The following is a 17500-nucleotide window of genomic DNA, read 5'->3' on the forward strand; positions in this document are numbered from 1 at the left end:
TTCCATTGTCTTGGGTTAGAGTTCTCTTGCTTGAGGGTACACTCGATTATGCTATTCTATCTTGTTTGTCTTTCCTCTTGTTTTTTTCTTAAGTTTTTACAGTTTATATATGAAAGATCCAATCTAATATTGCTGCTGCTCTTGAAATATTTTATTTTGATTGTTCATTACTCTTCTTGTAATTCACTTATATCTATGTTTCCTTTCCTCAGTGAGCTATTTGTCCCTGTTGGATACCTTGGGCTTATAGCATCCTGCTTTTCCAATTAGTGTCGTAGCTTAGCTTTTAATGATAATAATAATAATAATAGTAATAATAATAGTAGTAGTAGTAGTAGTAGTAGTAGTAGTAGTAGTAGTAGTAGTAATAATAATAATAATAATTATAATAATAATAATAATAATAATAATATATAATTAATAATTAATGATTAACAATTAATAATTAATAATTGATAGTAATAATAATAATAATAATAATAATAATAATAATAATAATAATTAATAATTAATAATATTAATGTCCATACACTTTGTGGGCCTGTGCAATCACTCCATTCATTTAATAAGAAAGGCTCAAGAGTAAAACGAAACAGCAGCCATTGCCACGTTCATCATTCAAATGTTACTGTGTCAAGGCTAAACTTCATTTATTAGAAAAGCAACAATATCAGTTGCTTTCATACACTGAACCTGTGTAGATGGCTCACAAGCAACCTGTCTATCATCATGTGTATACTATACCATTCAATTCCATCTTGCGTATATGTTAGGGTTTACTGGATACTTAGGCCCTTCTGAGTAAACACACAATCTAACCCTTATAATATCTGTCTCCTTCTCTTCCTTATCAGTGAAATTCTCATATAATGTATTTTTTGTCAGTCTACCAATCACTTTGATCATCTCGCATAAATTTTTCTTTTGACACTTTTAAATATCTCTATTCGTAGGCCTTTCTCATTTACATATATTCGTGTAATTACAGCCAAGTAATTTCAAGTAATTCTTATTCACTTGTGGTCTCTTTATGCGCATTTTATATGGATAGTATGTGATTTTCATGGAAGTTTTCCCTTATTCGTTCTCTTTAACTCAATTTTATGATGTTTTGATATCCATCTTAAGTTTTGAGACTACATTACAACTCTTCCGTAGAATGTGAATATAAACGTACTAACTTTGGTACGTTAATTTAAAGATGGTCATTTCTGTATTGGTTGCCAGCAAAAGAATTCTCTTCGGTCGTCGAAATAGTCTAAAATTTGCGAAAGGGTTAAATTGGAAAAACGTTATTGTTTATTTTACCTCGTTCCTGGCTCGGTTGAAAGTTAAAAGCCAGGGTAAAGCTATAAAGTTTATAGCTTTACTCTGGCTATTATTCACTTTCAACTTTCTCCACTTAAAACGGAATTTGACGTAGGAAAAATCTATTTTTGGCTGAGATAGCCATGTCGTCCTCATGGAAGGTCCTTCCGGCAGCTTCCTACTGTAAAATATTTCTGTGAATGATATTACAAGAGAATTACCGTCAGGTATCACGGGGTTCTAACCCCCGGAACGACTATCCTAAGATATCGTGTATAATCAGGGACGTATCCGTATATAACCATAGATGTCTGCACCCGTAATAGACTTAACCAGTCTTGGAAACTAGTGAGAAGGATAGGTGAGGAGCCGTTACGTATCCTCTCCCCTCATGGTACTCTGCAGCTTCTCTATAACACCGAATAACCTAATAAAAAAAATTGTTTTACATTTCATTCAATTGGCCTTTTTTAATATCACAACTTCTGGCATCAGTATATCCATGAAAATATTAAACTGCTGTGTAATCATAACACTCATTTGACTTAGACGCAGATTTACCTCAGACTAGTCTTTCACTCATGAGTAAATGCCTACTTATGATTTGGTTCCATTTCAAAAACTTCAACCGCTCTTAACAAATCACTTCCAATTATATACATTTTTTTTAAGTCCAAATACACCACAAAGCTATTTTTTTTTTCTAATTTCCCTTATATCATATCACTCAACTATCCCCACTATCCCCACGTCATCTTTCTTTTCTACACCTGTATAGTACTTCCTTTATCAATATTTTTCTAATCTGGTTTAGATTCTCAGTCAAACTTACGAAATATTAAACGATGTGATGTCTCTTACTTTTTTTCAGTTACCTCCATTACCTTTTCCCCTCCTTGGAATGAGTAATTATTTTCTCATCTTCATCCCTTTGACCTCATTTTACCATCTTGACATAACTTTATCCATGTCAGTTAGACACCCAAACACTTTATTATTATTATTATTATTATTATTATTATTTACTAAGCTACAACCCTAGTTGGAAAAGCAGGATGCTATAAGCCCAGGGGCTCCAACAGGGAAAATAGCTCAGTGAGGAAAGGAAAAAAGGAAAATAAAATATTCTAAGAAGAGTAACAACAATAAATATCTCCTATATAAACTATAAAAACTTTAACAAAACAAGAGGAAGAGAAATAAGATAGGAGAGTGTGCTCGAGTGTACCCTCAAGCAAGAGAACTCTAACCCAAGACAGTGAAAGGCCATGGTACAGAGGCTATGGCACTACCCAAGACTAGAGAACAGTGGTTTGATTTTGGAGTGTCCTTCTCCTAGAAGAGCTGCTTACCATAGCTAAAGAGTCTCTTCTACCCTTACCAAGAGGAAAGTGGCACTGAACAATTGGTTCTACGAAATTCCATTTATTATCCAGACAAATTAGGGTTAAGCCTTTTATTGCTTCAAGTTAAATGTTAATGGTGTCCTTTTTCACTTCCGGTTTCCTCTGGGAAGAGGCTGATCTGAACACCTGCCGGACAAGCCCAGTTACATACCTCAGCAGTATCCACCTCCAAACACCCACAGAAATATTCTTGGTTTAAACTCACGGGCTAAGGCGGAACTCAATCTGCTTTCCATGAAAAGAAAAGGCTATCTCGTCACTAGCCAGGTGAGTAGTTGTTCAACTAATTTTTACTTACTTTGTCCTTGACCATCTTAGCCATCTTGATTGTCTTGTTAAACTACATAGTAATAATACGTGAAATGTGAGAGAGGTAACATATATAAAGTACTCACGTTTGTTTGGAATCCTTTGACGTACGATGGACATGGTATGGAGACCATAACGTTTGCTACCGTTCTGGGCCAACAGTACACGTTGTCGAAAAAAGTCGGGCAGTAAAGAGTGTTCTGTTCGCTCTCCGTCACAAGGAAATTCTGCTTTTCTGGAGTTGATCTATCTTCAGACATATAACTTGCGTTGCTGTCCCTTACGCTATCATTATATTTGTCATTTTTTGCTGTGGAGATGTCTGATGAAACTACTGAGTTCCTGAGAGTGGATTGCTGCGATAGTCTCTCTTTCCTTATTTCCTTTTCGCATTTACTCTTCTCCGCTTCCAGCACAGCTTTCTGGTGTTCAGCTGAGGACGGCTGGAAGGGAAGAGAGATAATAGGAATAAGAAAGTCATTGGCATATCAACAGATTAATTATATACATATTCGAGAATATTTATTATGTTAAAATGATTCGCTATTTATATGCATAGTGAAATATGTAAGAATATTATCTAATCCCCTATGTTACAAGAGTAAATAGATTATAATTATCAAATATATATTGATATTTGTCGTAAGTTGTACTCCTAAAAACAAAATGATCTTATTCACAATAAGAAGCAGAGCAACGATATTTATAATGATTTCTATATCACATTTACTTTCATCTGCGCTCTATCAATCTATAGACTGATCCTGATGAGCTTTCAGTTTTTTTTCTTCCTCCCCCCTGCTTTACTCACAGAGCAACAATGCCCTCTATCAGGGAGAACAATGAGTGTCCCATCGACCTATGGGGAACCTATCTTCTTCGAAACAACAACTTCTCTTATCGCCTGCTTCCAACTAGCTAAGATTGAGAGAGAGAGAGAGAGAGAGAGAGAGAGAGAGAGAGAGAGAGAGAGAGAGATATGAGTTACATATGAACGTATTGTTATACAAGTATACACATAGGTAAATGTAAGTATGTAGCAGTAACCGTGTTGATTTTTACTCTCGCATTCTAAAATGTATCTATTGGCACTATTAAACACTGCATCCACACGCACACTCGTACAGAAATGCGTATGCATTCGTGGAAAAAACAAACAAATTATAAAATTCGTCTACTAAGATGGTCCTTTAAAATTTGACCTGATAGTTCCCCGAATAAATCATGTTTCTATTCATATCTTGTCACATTTACCTTGCTGTTTCTTTGATTCTATCAAACATTTCTTCCACTATATCAAAGCATAAGATTTGGGCTCTCTACTTGATAATTACCAAATATACCTTCATTACTATACTATGTACCTTCATACTCGTGCTACTGTTCACCTTTTTACCTACAGAGCCCATCTTACCACCACTTTTGGCGCTTTCACCATGAAATTGATATAATTTTATACATTATTCGCTGTTATTTTATTTCAACGGTTTCTATTTCTAATTTATTTACTAGAGCAATAATTTCTTACAAAATAAGACTCGATGTCTTGGTGATCCATTTAAACAGTACTATGTCATTGATGATTTTGGGAGATCTGTCAGAACTGTAGTCAGGGCACTGAAAATGGATGGCCTGGGAATTGAATAAAATGTTATATGAAAAAGTGCATAATTATTCCAAATAAATTCAGGGACGGGATTAATTATTTATTTATAAAATCAAGTATGATAATAGTATGATGATGAAAGCCTTTTGCTGTACAGTATTAGGATGACATTTTATACTGAGCATGTGAAGTCTTTGAAATTAGTTGGTCTTCTTTCAGAACCTGCTCATGCTGCGAATAATGGTATTTCTCTTAGTATCAAATGAATTATGCTACGAATAATGGTATTTCTCTTAGTATCAAATGAATTGTGCTACGGATAATGGTATTTCTCTTAGTATCAAATGAATTATGCTACGAATAATGGTATTTCTCTTAGTATCAAATGAATTATGCTACGAATAATGGTATTTCTCTTAGTATCAAATGAATTATGCTACGAATAATGGTATTTCTCTTAGTATCAAATGAATTTGACACAAACCTAGAATAGAATTAATTAAAAGCATTATACATTATGCATCCTACAAATAAAAATCTTTTTACAGCCTTCACAGTAGCCTAAAGAGCAAATTGATTTTCTATTTTATGTCAGGATATATACTCTAAGAATTTCAGCTAAACACTCCCAGTATATTTCGCAGCGTCTGAATTTGCAGGCAGACTAAAACCAAAACCAAATAATTTAATTTCATCCTTCCTACGAATTGTCTTCCCGGAAGTGATATGGACGGTAATGCTCTCAGGTGAATGAAAGTTATCCTTTTGCTTCATTTCTTTCGTTTATTCGGTCATATGAGTTTCTGTGGTTACTTCTTTATCCTCAAATTAACTCCTTTTTTGCTTGTTTGATAACACTAGATTCATATAATAATAATAATAATAATAATAATAATAATAATAATAATAATAATAATAATAATAATAATCGTATTCTTAATAGAGTAAAACGGAATGTGTAACCATACATTTATTTTATCGGTGTTCATCAAAGCTAATAATATGGAAAAGTATTCAGTGTTCAGATTAGTCGTCACTCAGCCCGGGAGTAATATCATTCACCATTGCAAATATCCTCCTCGTAATGTGAGGCCCTCTGTATATTTGTTATTCCCCTGTGTCGTAACTTATCGTCTAGACACGTCCATGTAATACGGGCTCTATGGCTATTAATGATAGTGTGGGTAGACTGAAAAGGCCAACGATTGCTCACAAAAAGGCAAGTAAAAGAATACGATGAATTTGATGTATGGGATGACAGCGATGGTACTTTCCCGATCGCATTTAGTTATTAGTAATGTAGGATCATCGAAGAGACTACACGGGAATCACTTCATCTCATCTTCAATGGAATAACAAATGTCTTCTTTCACTCTGAAGCGAAAAGTAATAACGTTTCATAGTCACATATTAAGACTGAAATTTTCCATCCAAAATATTCAATCTATGATTACTTTCTTGTTCGTTGCTTTGTTTCTTATTGCTGCTCTTTTGTGTGTTATTCGCGTTGTTTCTTCCTGTCTCCATTCGCTATTTAGTTTCTTCCCTTTCTAAGTATCTCCTCTACGTGATTTCTACGTATGTACTATTTTGACGGCTGTTTCATAAATAAGCTTTGTTTTCTTTTGTTCTAAAGGCAGATTTATTACTCTGCCGTAGTTAAACCATATTATTCCATTATTATTTTCTGTTAAACCCTTACTAGAAAATGAATATGAAGTTAAAATTGCACTATGTAAATTCCTTACTCGCCTGTTTCTAGTTCCCTTCGCCAGTAAACTGGATCGGAATATTGTCTCGAAAAATATGGTTTTCCAGTGTTCATTTGCTTTTTATGGGCCCATAAATTCATTAAATGATAATAGATTACTACAGCATGAAATTCTGTGTAGGCCCTCCCATACCTTTTGTCTTCTACATAGCGTGGTCTTTCCCCTCCTTCTTTCTACATTTCTCCTGTCTATTTCCACCAAGCTTTCCTTCAGTTCCTAGGGACACCTGATACCTTAGCTCAGTGTGAGCGGGGGTAGCATCTCACCCTAAACTGGCCTCATTACCACCTGTGTGTGCTAAGGAGACGCGTATGCACCGCTTAATTGATCTGAGCTGTTGTCTTCATTACTTGTGGCCTAATAATGTATCAGGTTTACCTAAGAGTCTATACTGACTTGAAGTGACGCCTCGTTTTTTAACAATCTCCTCTATATAATAAAGAGCAATTGTTAGGCTATATATATATATATATATATATATATATATATATATATATATATACAGTACAGTATATATATATATATATATATACATACACATACGGTATTTATATATATATATATATATATATATATATACATATATATATATATATATATATATATATATATAGAGAGAGAGAGAGAGAGAGAGAGAGAGAGAGAGAGAGAGAGAGAGATTATATATATATATATATATATATATATATATATATATATATATATATATATATGTCACGCTCAGGGGTGATAGAGAGTACTCATTCCCAGGTGAGAGGGGATACCCGGAGAGGTATACACAGAAACCAACTTCTCCCATAAATTGCCGAACCATCGGGTTGTAGTTAGGAAAAGGGGAGAGGGTGGATGGGTTGAATGTGTGTGTGCATATCTATTTATGTGTGTGTGCATATCTATTTAAATATTTAATTGTCTTTTTTGACGGTTCTGGTACACTAGTATATATATAAGAGTTCTATTATACATCATATCAAATGGCTTGCTATGCTTATCAGAAAATGTTTCCTGGAAAAGCAATATGCAACAATAGAAACCTAATGAAAAAAAAAAATTCACCATTGGTACGGGAATTCTATTTGATAAAAAGTGCGGTTACAATTCCTTTCTTTTAACATACTCATTTTTCCCCTATAGAAATTTTTCTTTATTCAACAAATGCTACAACTTTTCCCATTTATGTACAGCAAAGTAATCCTTCTTTATCTAATTAGTCTGGGAGTCTTTCCCGCACTTAGCATTTCTCTACTCAGGACCTCTTTCTTCTCAGTTCGTTGGCCGTTCAAAACTTCATGACATTTTCTTACCCTAAGGACAGCAAAATCTACAGAAAAGCAGACTATGGTTTTCTTTAAGTTAATTGTAAACCAGTTACTTCTTCACGCAATTCACAATGCAGATCTAATATAGAAGCAGCTTAAAACAAAATTTGCCCATTTACCTGGTTTCCATTTTTAGAGTTAAATGCAGATAAAGATTTTTTGTGAACTTACGGTTACGTGATGAGAGAGAGAAAAAAAAATATAAACTCTTCTTTCATAATGCGGAGGAGATTACAAATGTCCCTCATGGGAAGTGAAAACTTAGGTTCCTTTGAAAGATATTTTAATGGTGCTCCTTATTACGGATGACCACACCATCAACTACATACTGTATTCAAAACAGACTTAAGGCTCGCGTGTCTTTTAAGAAGTCTTAATACCTTGATGTATTTTAGCTGTCGTAGATTAGTTTTTATTCATGAAATCTCTAGAAGACATCCTAATTTTTCGATTTATGAAATTTTGGGCCAAAGGACACTCCGCTGGGACCGGGAAGGCCTTTTAGCAAAAAGTGGAACTTGTGAAAACACTCTGCAGTTGCGCTATGAAGTAAAAGTTACAATAGGTTATACAGAAAGGAGGAAGAAAAAACTATGAATCAAGTTAACGTAAGACGCATAAAGGTTTGTGTGGCTATCGGCAAAGGCAGTTGATTAAAATGTGCAGTATAACAGTGGGTGCCACTAAAGGCATTAGCCCCAGGCAAGGAATTTCTAATTAGGGCCTTGTTTGTCCGTAATAAAATAAAGATTTCGATGCAGGTAACAAAGTAATGTCTTAGTTGAATAACATTTTTATAGCATTATAACAATTTTGTATCGAGACCATAATAACAAATGCAACAAAGCAGTGGCTAAAAAGTGTGTTTTGAGCCAAATTATTGTCCCACATGATAAGGTAGATTATGAGGTATTATCCATGATTTTTTTTAATTTTACAGGTAACATCAAACGAAAAACACATTTCAATGAATGGAAAAAAAAAAAAACTTGTATCTTGATGTTTCATGTCATTATGTATGAGAGTCGTCCTTTTAAAAAGGAAAAAGGTCTCACAGGAATGGAGAAAAAATTCCTTCAAGACTCATTTTGATATAAAATCGTGATGAAATCAAATTTTATCTCTAACTTGAACCTAGTCCAAAATTGCTTCATTGTTATATTGCAGTGGCATCTATGTCAAATGGTGATCTTTCTCTGAAAATAAAAAAAATAATCAAATCTGAATTCATTTAAATCCCGATTTTTCATTTTGGTCATCCGAACAGGATTTCGGTCCACCACAACAATCAGGACGAGATTCTATCGACAGGAATTTTATTCCGATTGTTGCATGCTTCCATGCACCAATCGGATTTTACGGAATCGTATTGGCAGGAATCTTTTTTTTTTTTTTAATGTTACATCAAATCGTAGGCGATTACTTCTGCGGTCTATTTCTAGATATAAATTCTGATTGCTAGCAATCCCTACTGGATTAACTCTCGACCTAATATGGAAAATCTCCCGAAAGTTGAGTGAAACTCCCAGTTGGGATGGAAGCTGAGTAAAAGCTAAAATTTACCCTTTTTAGATACTTGCGGCATATTAGATATCTTAGATATATATAACAATAGTTCGTTATAAGTAATTTCATTGCGTATACAGATAAGGTATCAAATGAAAGTGAAAATATCGCAGTGGTTGTCTGGAAATTATAACAATTTCGGTTCATTTATAATCACTCACGATTCGCAACGGAAAACACGAGATTCAGTGAGAAACAACCATTTATTTGATACATATGAAAATACAGTGAATCAAATTGATAAGGAATATAAGCAATGAATTAATGCAGTCAAATTGGATTTGCAAAAGGACAAAATGCCGTTAACTATCAGTTAGTATATTGAGCTATGCGCTTCATGCTAAACCTCTCTATTAAATTTCTTATTCCTGATCTAGATATTAATCTTTGTCACCGTCGTTCAATTAGTTCGTTATGCATGTTGTATAAGATTTTTCATAATTCTGACCATCCTTTACATTCAGATCTTCCTGGACAATTCCATCCTGTTCGTAATACTAAGCAGGCAGTTAATTCTAATAGCTAGGCCTTCTCCATCATGAGGCTCAATACCACACAGTATTCTAGGAGTTTTATTCCAGCTGTGACTAAGTTGTGGAATAATCTTCCTAATCGGGAAGTTGAATCAGTAGAACTTCAAAAGTTCAAAGTTGCAGCAAATATTTTTATGTTGAACAAGCTGACATAAGTCTTTTTATAGTTTATATATGACATATCTGTTTTGACGTTGTTACTGTTTGTAGAATGATTTATTGTTAATTTGTTCTCATCATTTATTTAATACCTTAGATCCTTTTCTCACTGGGCTATTTTTCCCTATTGGAGCCCGTGGGCTGATAGCATCCTGCTTTTCCAACTAGGGTTGTAGCTTGGCTAATAATAATAATAATAATAATAATAATAATAATAATAATAATAATATCGGATAATGAAAATTCAGTTTCATGTTTTTATTTACTCAAAGTCTGAAATGACAGGTAACCTAACATCCGTCTGAATCTTATGCTGAAACAAAACAAGCCTAGTGACATGGAAACCGTAAAAAAATACTCTCCAAAGCCGGTCGCTGGAAGGTATAAGGAATAATCAGTACCTATCTACTGAAAATGTTTTACTTAGAAACTCTGGCAAAACCCCAGAAGATACTGATTATCAACTAATGTTTTTATTCACTCAACTCATAGACGCCATGAAGACCTGAAATGTATACAAGCACTTGTAAATTTTTTTTATCTAGGATATATATTCTTTTAAACACGAAGACAGATTGGCACTTTATGAAAGCTTAAGCACAAAACCAAGTTAAGAGTGTTTTGGTAAAAAATCAACTTGCACATAAAATCATCTAAAGGTTATATACACCCGGCTGTCATATGTCATGAAGTTCTATAAACTAGGATAGTTAAATTGGAATATGGTAATAACATGCTGCCTCTAAAATCAAGAAAACGACGAAAATATTTATTGGTTCTCTCTCTAATTCCTTTAATACCTCCACCAAGGAGGTTATGAAATCGCCTTGGCTTATTCATTTGTTTATGCATCTATTATTTCCTCCAAGGAGGTTATAAAATCGCCTTGGCTTATTCATTTGTTTATGCATCTATTATTTCCTCCAAGGAGGTTATAAAATCGCCTTAGTTTATTCATTTGTTTATGCATCTATTATTTCCTCCAAGGTGGTTATAAAATCGCCTATGTTTATTCATTTGTTTATGCATCTATTATTTCCTCCAAGGTGGTTATAAAATCGCCTTAGTTCATTCATTTGTTTATGCATCTATTATTTCCTCCAAGGAGGTTATAAAATCGCCTTGGCTTATTCATTTGTTTATGCATCTATTATTTCCTCCAAGGTGGTTATAAAATCGCCTATGTTTATTCATTTGTTTATGCATCTATTATTTCCTCCAAGGTGGTTATAAAATCGCCTTAGTTTATTCATTTGTTTATGCATCTATTATTTCCTCCAAGGTGGTTATAAAATCGCCTTAGTTTATTCATTTGTTTATGCATCTATTATCTCCTCCAAGGAGGTTATAAAATCGCCTTAGTTTATTCATTTGTTTATGCATCTATTATTTCCTCCAAGGTGGTTATAAAATCGCCTTAGTTTATTCATTTGTTTATGCATCTATTATTTCCTCCAAGGAGGTTATAAAATCGCCTTGGCTTATTCATTTGTTTATGCATCTATTATTTCCTCCAAGGTGGTTATAAAATCGCCTATGTTTATTCATTTGTTTATGCATCTATTATTTCCTCCAAGGTGGTTATAAAATCGCCTTAGTTTATTCATTTGTTTATGCATCTATTATTTCCTCCAAGGAGGTTATAAAATCGCCTTGGCTTATTCATTTGTTTATGCATCTATTATTTCCTCCAAGGTGGTTATAAAATCGCCTATGTTTATTCATTTGTTTATGCATCTATTATTTCCTCCAAGGTGGTTATAAAATCGCCTTAGTTTATTCATTTGTTTATGCATCTATTATTTCCTCCAAGGTGGTTATAAAATCGCCTTAGTTTATTCATTTGTTTATGCATCTATTATCTCCTCCAAGGAGGTTATAAAATCGCCTTGGCTTATTCATTTGTTTATGCATCTATTATTTCCTCCAAGGTGGTTATAAAATCGCCTTAGTTTATTCATTTGTTTATGCATCTATTATTTCCTCCAAGGAGGTTATAAAATCGCCTTGGCTTATTCATTTGTTTATGCATCTATTAACTCCTCCAAGGAGGTTATAAAATCGCCTTGGCTTATTCATTTGTTTACGCATCTATTATTTCCTCCAAGGAGGTTATAAAATCGAGTCGGTTTATATATTCCTTTGTCTGTGTGTCTGTGGACAGGATTACCTCAAAACTACTCGACGGATTTTGACGAAATATTTACCACTGATAGATCTTAGGTCATAGACGACCCCATTAAATTTTGGAGATGAATCGGATCCGGATACGGATTTGTATTTAAATGTTCTTCTTTTTGCGTCAACTTCACTATTTGGCGAAGGTCAGAAATTCCTGATTGCTCTTGTTTATTTATTTATATATTTCTTATTTATTTATATATTTGTATGTTTTCCTTTATGTCTGTGAACAGGATTACCTCAAACTACTCGATGGATTTTGACGAAATTTTTATCATAAATAGATCAGTCAGCATATGAAAAGGGGGCTGCGCTGTTCGTAGACTTTAGTTGAATGTTACAGTAGATTCTTCCACGTTCAGCATATGATAGAAATAAATGTTGGCAACACTCACTGGCAGAGGTCAGAAATCTCTTATTGCTCTCCTGCCTGGTCTTCAGCAATCCTCATATTTTGTCTCAATTTTAATCTCTTTCACCGTCATGAGATTTGCTCAATCTGCATAGAGATGTTTATAATTTTTCTTAATAGTTCTTTGTAAGCTGTACATTCCCCTACATATTATTATAGTATTAATGTAGAGCGGGAAATGGCCATCCTGATTTAACATATCATTCACTAAAACCTCATAAATAAACTTGATGCAAATCTTTTAGTTGATCAGGTCTTGTCTCATATTTTATCTATTAGTTATCAATTTAACATTACTACATATCTTTGCTTGTTTTATATTCTTTACCACTCCGTTTCTTTTACGCAATGGAGACCTTCCTCTATTAGACCCCATGAAATTTTAGCACTCTTCTTTTCCAAATAAGGTTGCAGTTCCCCTGTTATAATAATAACAATAACGAACAAACGTTTACGCGTCGCCATAATGTTTTGTTTTTATTTTTACCATATATATTTTATAAGCATCCTTAATTTTTTCTAGTTAAGAAAGAATTCTACTAACCCACGAGGTTTTGATCCATGAAAATTCCACGATAATTAAGGCATCTGCAATATTCATAACGACGGTTTGAAAAAAAAAAAAAAAAAATCTTATCACCCCATCCACGGTCCCGTCTCGAAGGAAGAAGATCATGAGAATTAAAATCAATTTAATCATCGCAGTATATCTAATCTAGTGCAGATTTTGCTTCAGTGTGGTAATACGACCAATGAGAAAATTCTCAGCGTAAATCTTGGATTAATTTCTTTACTGTATACCAAGAAAGCTCCTACCTGTGGTAAGTGGAAAGTAAAACCGCCAGACTTTTTCGTTCTACATTCAAAAACTACATTAGCACTACAATTTTTAGTTTCTGGCTTTTAAAAACATTCTATGCAACTGTTTAATTTCCTATTAAAAATGTACAAACGTGGCTCTGTGTTATACTTAATTAAACAAAAACATTTATGTAAGTATGGTACTAAACAACCTATGGTAACACTCTCCCTCCACTATAGTACTTAGAAACTACTTCGCTTTCACTACTAGACCTAAGCTTGTGTCATCACCAGTCGATTATTATCATTATTCGTAATACAATTATCGTTTTTATTATTATGATAATTATTATTATTGTGATTGTGAAGAAAGGACGCTAATTGTCAATTTGATATAAAGTCAATTAACTGAATTCTCTCATCTAATTGTACACAGAATAAAGTCTGTGTTTTATAACTACAGAGAGTAAACGATAAATGTTGAGATCCACATATAATTTATGAATATATTTCTGTGTAACTTCAAAAAACGCTTCTACAAGTTCCTTATAAGATCGTTACTACCAAGGAAGCTTTCCCCTTTGCATTTGCTTTCGTCAAAAATTATTTGGAGAGTATTAAACATCAACTTATACCTAGGTCATCCCTACCTGCCATCTGATCTGAATACGTCACAGCAATACGTCACTGTGAAAGTGAAGCAATATGGAATGGATGATGAAGGAAGTACAAGTGTTGCGAATTCAAATATCTATAGGTATACAGTATAGCATGTTTCAGAAGTCATACTTTTATTTACGCTTTTTAGTGTGAGTACTCACTCATATGGGCTCTGTGGGAGTGCAAGAACACCCAGTGGCTTAAAACTGGATGATTTCCTTACGTAGTAACCCGGTGTTGTCTTATCTCTCAGATGGGTCTCTTCCTTTAAAGGATAGAAAGTTTCCCCAGCTAGGATCTAGAATCTTTCTTGTAAGAAAAAAATCTTACTTAGAATAGTTTAAAGTCTACCTTGAAAATAATTGAATGTATCCTTGAAAGGATCCAAAGTATTTCTTGAAAGGACTGAATGTCTACTTTGAAAGGATTTCATGAAAAATATCAGGCGACATTCTTACTTAGTTCTGACAGGCCGCTCAATTTTGGAAGGATAATTACATATTCTGATGTAGCTTTCTATTTCCTCTCATTTCAGTAATCAATGCTTCGAAAAATATTTTTTTCTACTTTTACTGAATTTTCTCTTTTTAATACTTGCTTCAGTGAAACTTCAAAATAACATGTTCGATTGGTATTCGATACGTCAGCTTACCTCACTTGTGGTTGGGGGACTATTGGGTATTGGCAGGGGGGGGGGGGGGCATTTTCTGAGCCCTGACTGTGTGTATTATTAGTGTGTACACGACCATACACTTTGCCTGAATAAATACAACGCATGAATGCCAAAATTTACAGTATTTCATTATTGGTGGTAAGAATTGATCATGATTTCATTGATTGTGTACATGTTTGTCGAAAACATATAAACCTCAAATGTAATGATAAAAACCAACGAAAAGGGGTTACAGCGACAAGAACACATTATCTATACTGCTAGTAGTTTGCTAAGAGAAATTAAGCAACTTTTGGTTTGTATAGTATTAAGATATATTTTTCCTTTTCAAAAAAGCAATCCTTGAGTGATATAGTGTGACATAAAATTTTTTATATTCTGGTTCCCATACAATACTGCGTTTAATGCATACAGGTTAGTATTACTGATGTAGCCTTGTGCTGTGATACTGCAAATAGCCTACAGTTATATGGTCTACAGTAGGTAAAGTAAATTTAAGCACCACGACAATCTAGTCAAAGTACATATGTTCCGTTTGATATAATGTATATCTATAATATTACCGACATACATACATACATATATACATACATACATACATACATATGTATGTATATCTATAATATTAGATTTCGCCAGTCGTCTCTATCTTGAGCTTTTAGATCAATACTTCTCCATTCATCATCTCCTGCCTCACTCTCTATAGTCCTAAGCCATGCAGCCCTTGGTCTTCCAACTCTTCTAGTGCCTTGTGGAACCAGTTAAAAGTTTAGTGAACTAATTTCTCTTGGGGAGGGCGAAGCCCATGCCCAAACCATCTCCATCTATCCCTCACATTGATCTCATCCACATATGGCACTTGAATAATCTCTCTTATAGTGTCATTTCTAATTCTTTCCTCCCATTTAATTCCCTATATTTTTCTGAGGGCTTTGTTCTCAAATCTACAAAATATGTTGGATATTGTTTTATTGTCATACCACGACTCATGTCCATACAGTAACACCAAGCTCACTGAACTGATATATAGCCCGATTTTTATATGTAATTTCAGGCTATTTGATTTCCAAATTTTACCTAACCTAGCCATTGTCTTATTTGCTTTTTTCATTCTTTCATTAAACTTTAATTCTAAAGACCCTGTATTAGAGATCATAGTTCCTAAATATTTAAATGATTCCAACTCATTAATCCTTTCTCCATCCAGTGATATTTCATCTTCCGTCATCATCTCTGTCTTTCTTCTATTACCTTGACCCCAACCTCATGTGATATTCAGGCATTCTGTTAAGCAAGCTTTGCAAGTCCTGCCGTGTTTTGCTAATAAGGACAGCATCATCAGCATACTATAAGTCGGCTAATTTCCCATTATCAACCCAGTTCAATCCTTGTCCACCATTCCCAAATGTTCTAGGTATTACAAAATTCATGTGGAGGATAAACAGCATAGGTGACAAAACACTCCCTTGGAGTACTTCACTGTTGACTGGAAATTCATTTGATAGGACACCATTAACATTAACTTTGCACTTGCTGTGCTCCTGAACAGACTTAATCAAATTTACATAGTTAAGAGGAACTCCATAATAACGCAGAACTCTCCACAAAAGTAGATTTCTATATTATTTACATTGCTGTACCACATGAATTAAAATAAAAATTTGGTCAGTACAACTTCTACCTTTTCGAAATCCTGCTTGTTCATTTCTCAGCTTTTCATTAACTTTCTCTCTCTCAGTCTCTATAGAATGAGCATACTATATATTTTCATGACAACTGACGTAAGTGTGATGCCTCTGCAATTATTATAATCAGTCAGATAATTTTTTGCAATTTTCACCAACACTCCTAGCTCCCATTCATCAAGCTTTGGCTCTTCATGCCACATTGTACAAAATAATCTTGTTAGTATTCTGGAAGTCACTTCATTTTCGGCCCAAATCATCTCGGCAGTTATTCCATCGTACCCACTGGCTTTCCATCTCTTGATTTTTTTTAATGATAGCTTCGACTTAGAAAAAACTGAATTCATTCATGAGCGCATTTGATTATTCCTTTCATATCTTCTAATCATGGCATTATTAAAGTGTTCCAGCCAACGTTGCCTTCTTCATCATCTTTTGTTATAACAGATCCATCTCTCTTTTTGATGCGTATATGTTTCTTCTTTTTTGCCCCAGTAAAGATTACATTGATAATTCTCATCTGTTTTCCTGTCTAAATATTCTCTCCAGTCATTTCTGGCTTTTCATTTGACCTCAATACTGGAATACTTCACATTCTCAACCTTGAAATTTTTATTACTTCCTCGAAAACTTTCAACAATGAATTTCTGTCTTTGTCTCCTTTTTATAGTATCCCAAGTAATTTTGATATCCATGGTTTTCTCCTTGTAACAGCACGTCCCAAAACTTCACTACCAACGGACTGATGTATGTTCTTAGTATCACACCATTCTTCATTAATCATCTGCTCTTCATTTTTTAAAGTCTCTAAGACTGCAAATCTATTCCTACATTCAATTGCAAATGTTTTACTATACTCTTCTTCTAAAAGCTTAGTTGTGTCAAACCTAGGTATCTTATATGAATTTCTGCTTTCAGTTTTAATTTCAGTGTGCCAATGAGGAGCTGGTGATCACTACCAATGTCTGCACCTCTATAGCTTCTTACATTTCTCAAAGTCCTCCTTCTCTCTTTATTAAGGGTAATGTGATCTAACTGATTTTTGCAATTGCCACATGCTGAAGTCCATGTATATTTGTGGATGACCTTATGCTGGAAAAGAGTACCTCC

General features: G+C 33.9%; 1 protein-coding gene across 1 annotated transcript in view; it reads right to left on the reverse strand.

The window, feature by feature from the left end:
* Positions 1 to 17500, reverse strand: part of LOC137628971 (secretin receptor-like) — a 390916-nt gene that overhangs the window by 189840 nt on the left and 183576 nt on the right. Inside the window, exon 3 of the mRNA XM_068360225.1 lies at positions 3110 to 3466. Coding sequence (XP_068216326.1) covers positions 3110 to 3466 — 357 coding nt within the window. The remainder of the gene's footprint in view (positions 1 to 3109; positions 3467 to 17500) is intronic.

The sequence above is a fragment of the Palaemon carinicauda genome, chromosome 37 (assembly GCF_036898095.1).
Source record: "Palaemon carinicauda isolate YSFRI2023 chromosome 37, ASM3689809v2, whole genome shotgun sequence".
NCBI classification, from domain to species: domain Eukaryota; kingdom Metazoa; phylum Arthropoda; class Malacostraca; order Decapoda; family Palaemonidae; genus Palaemon; species Palaemon carinicauda.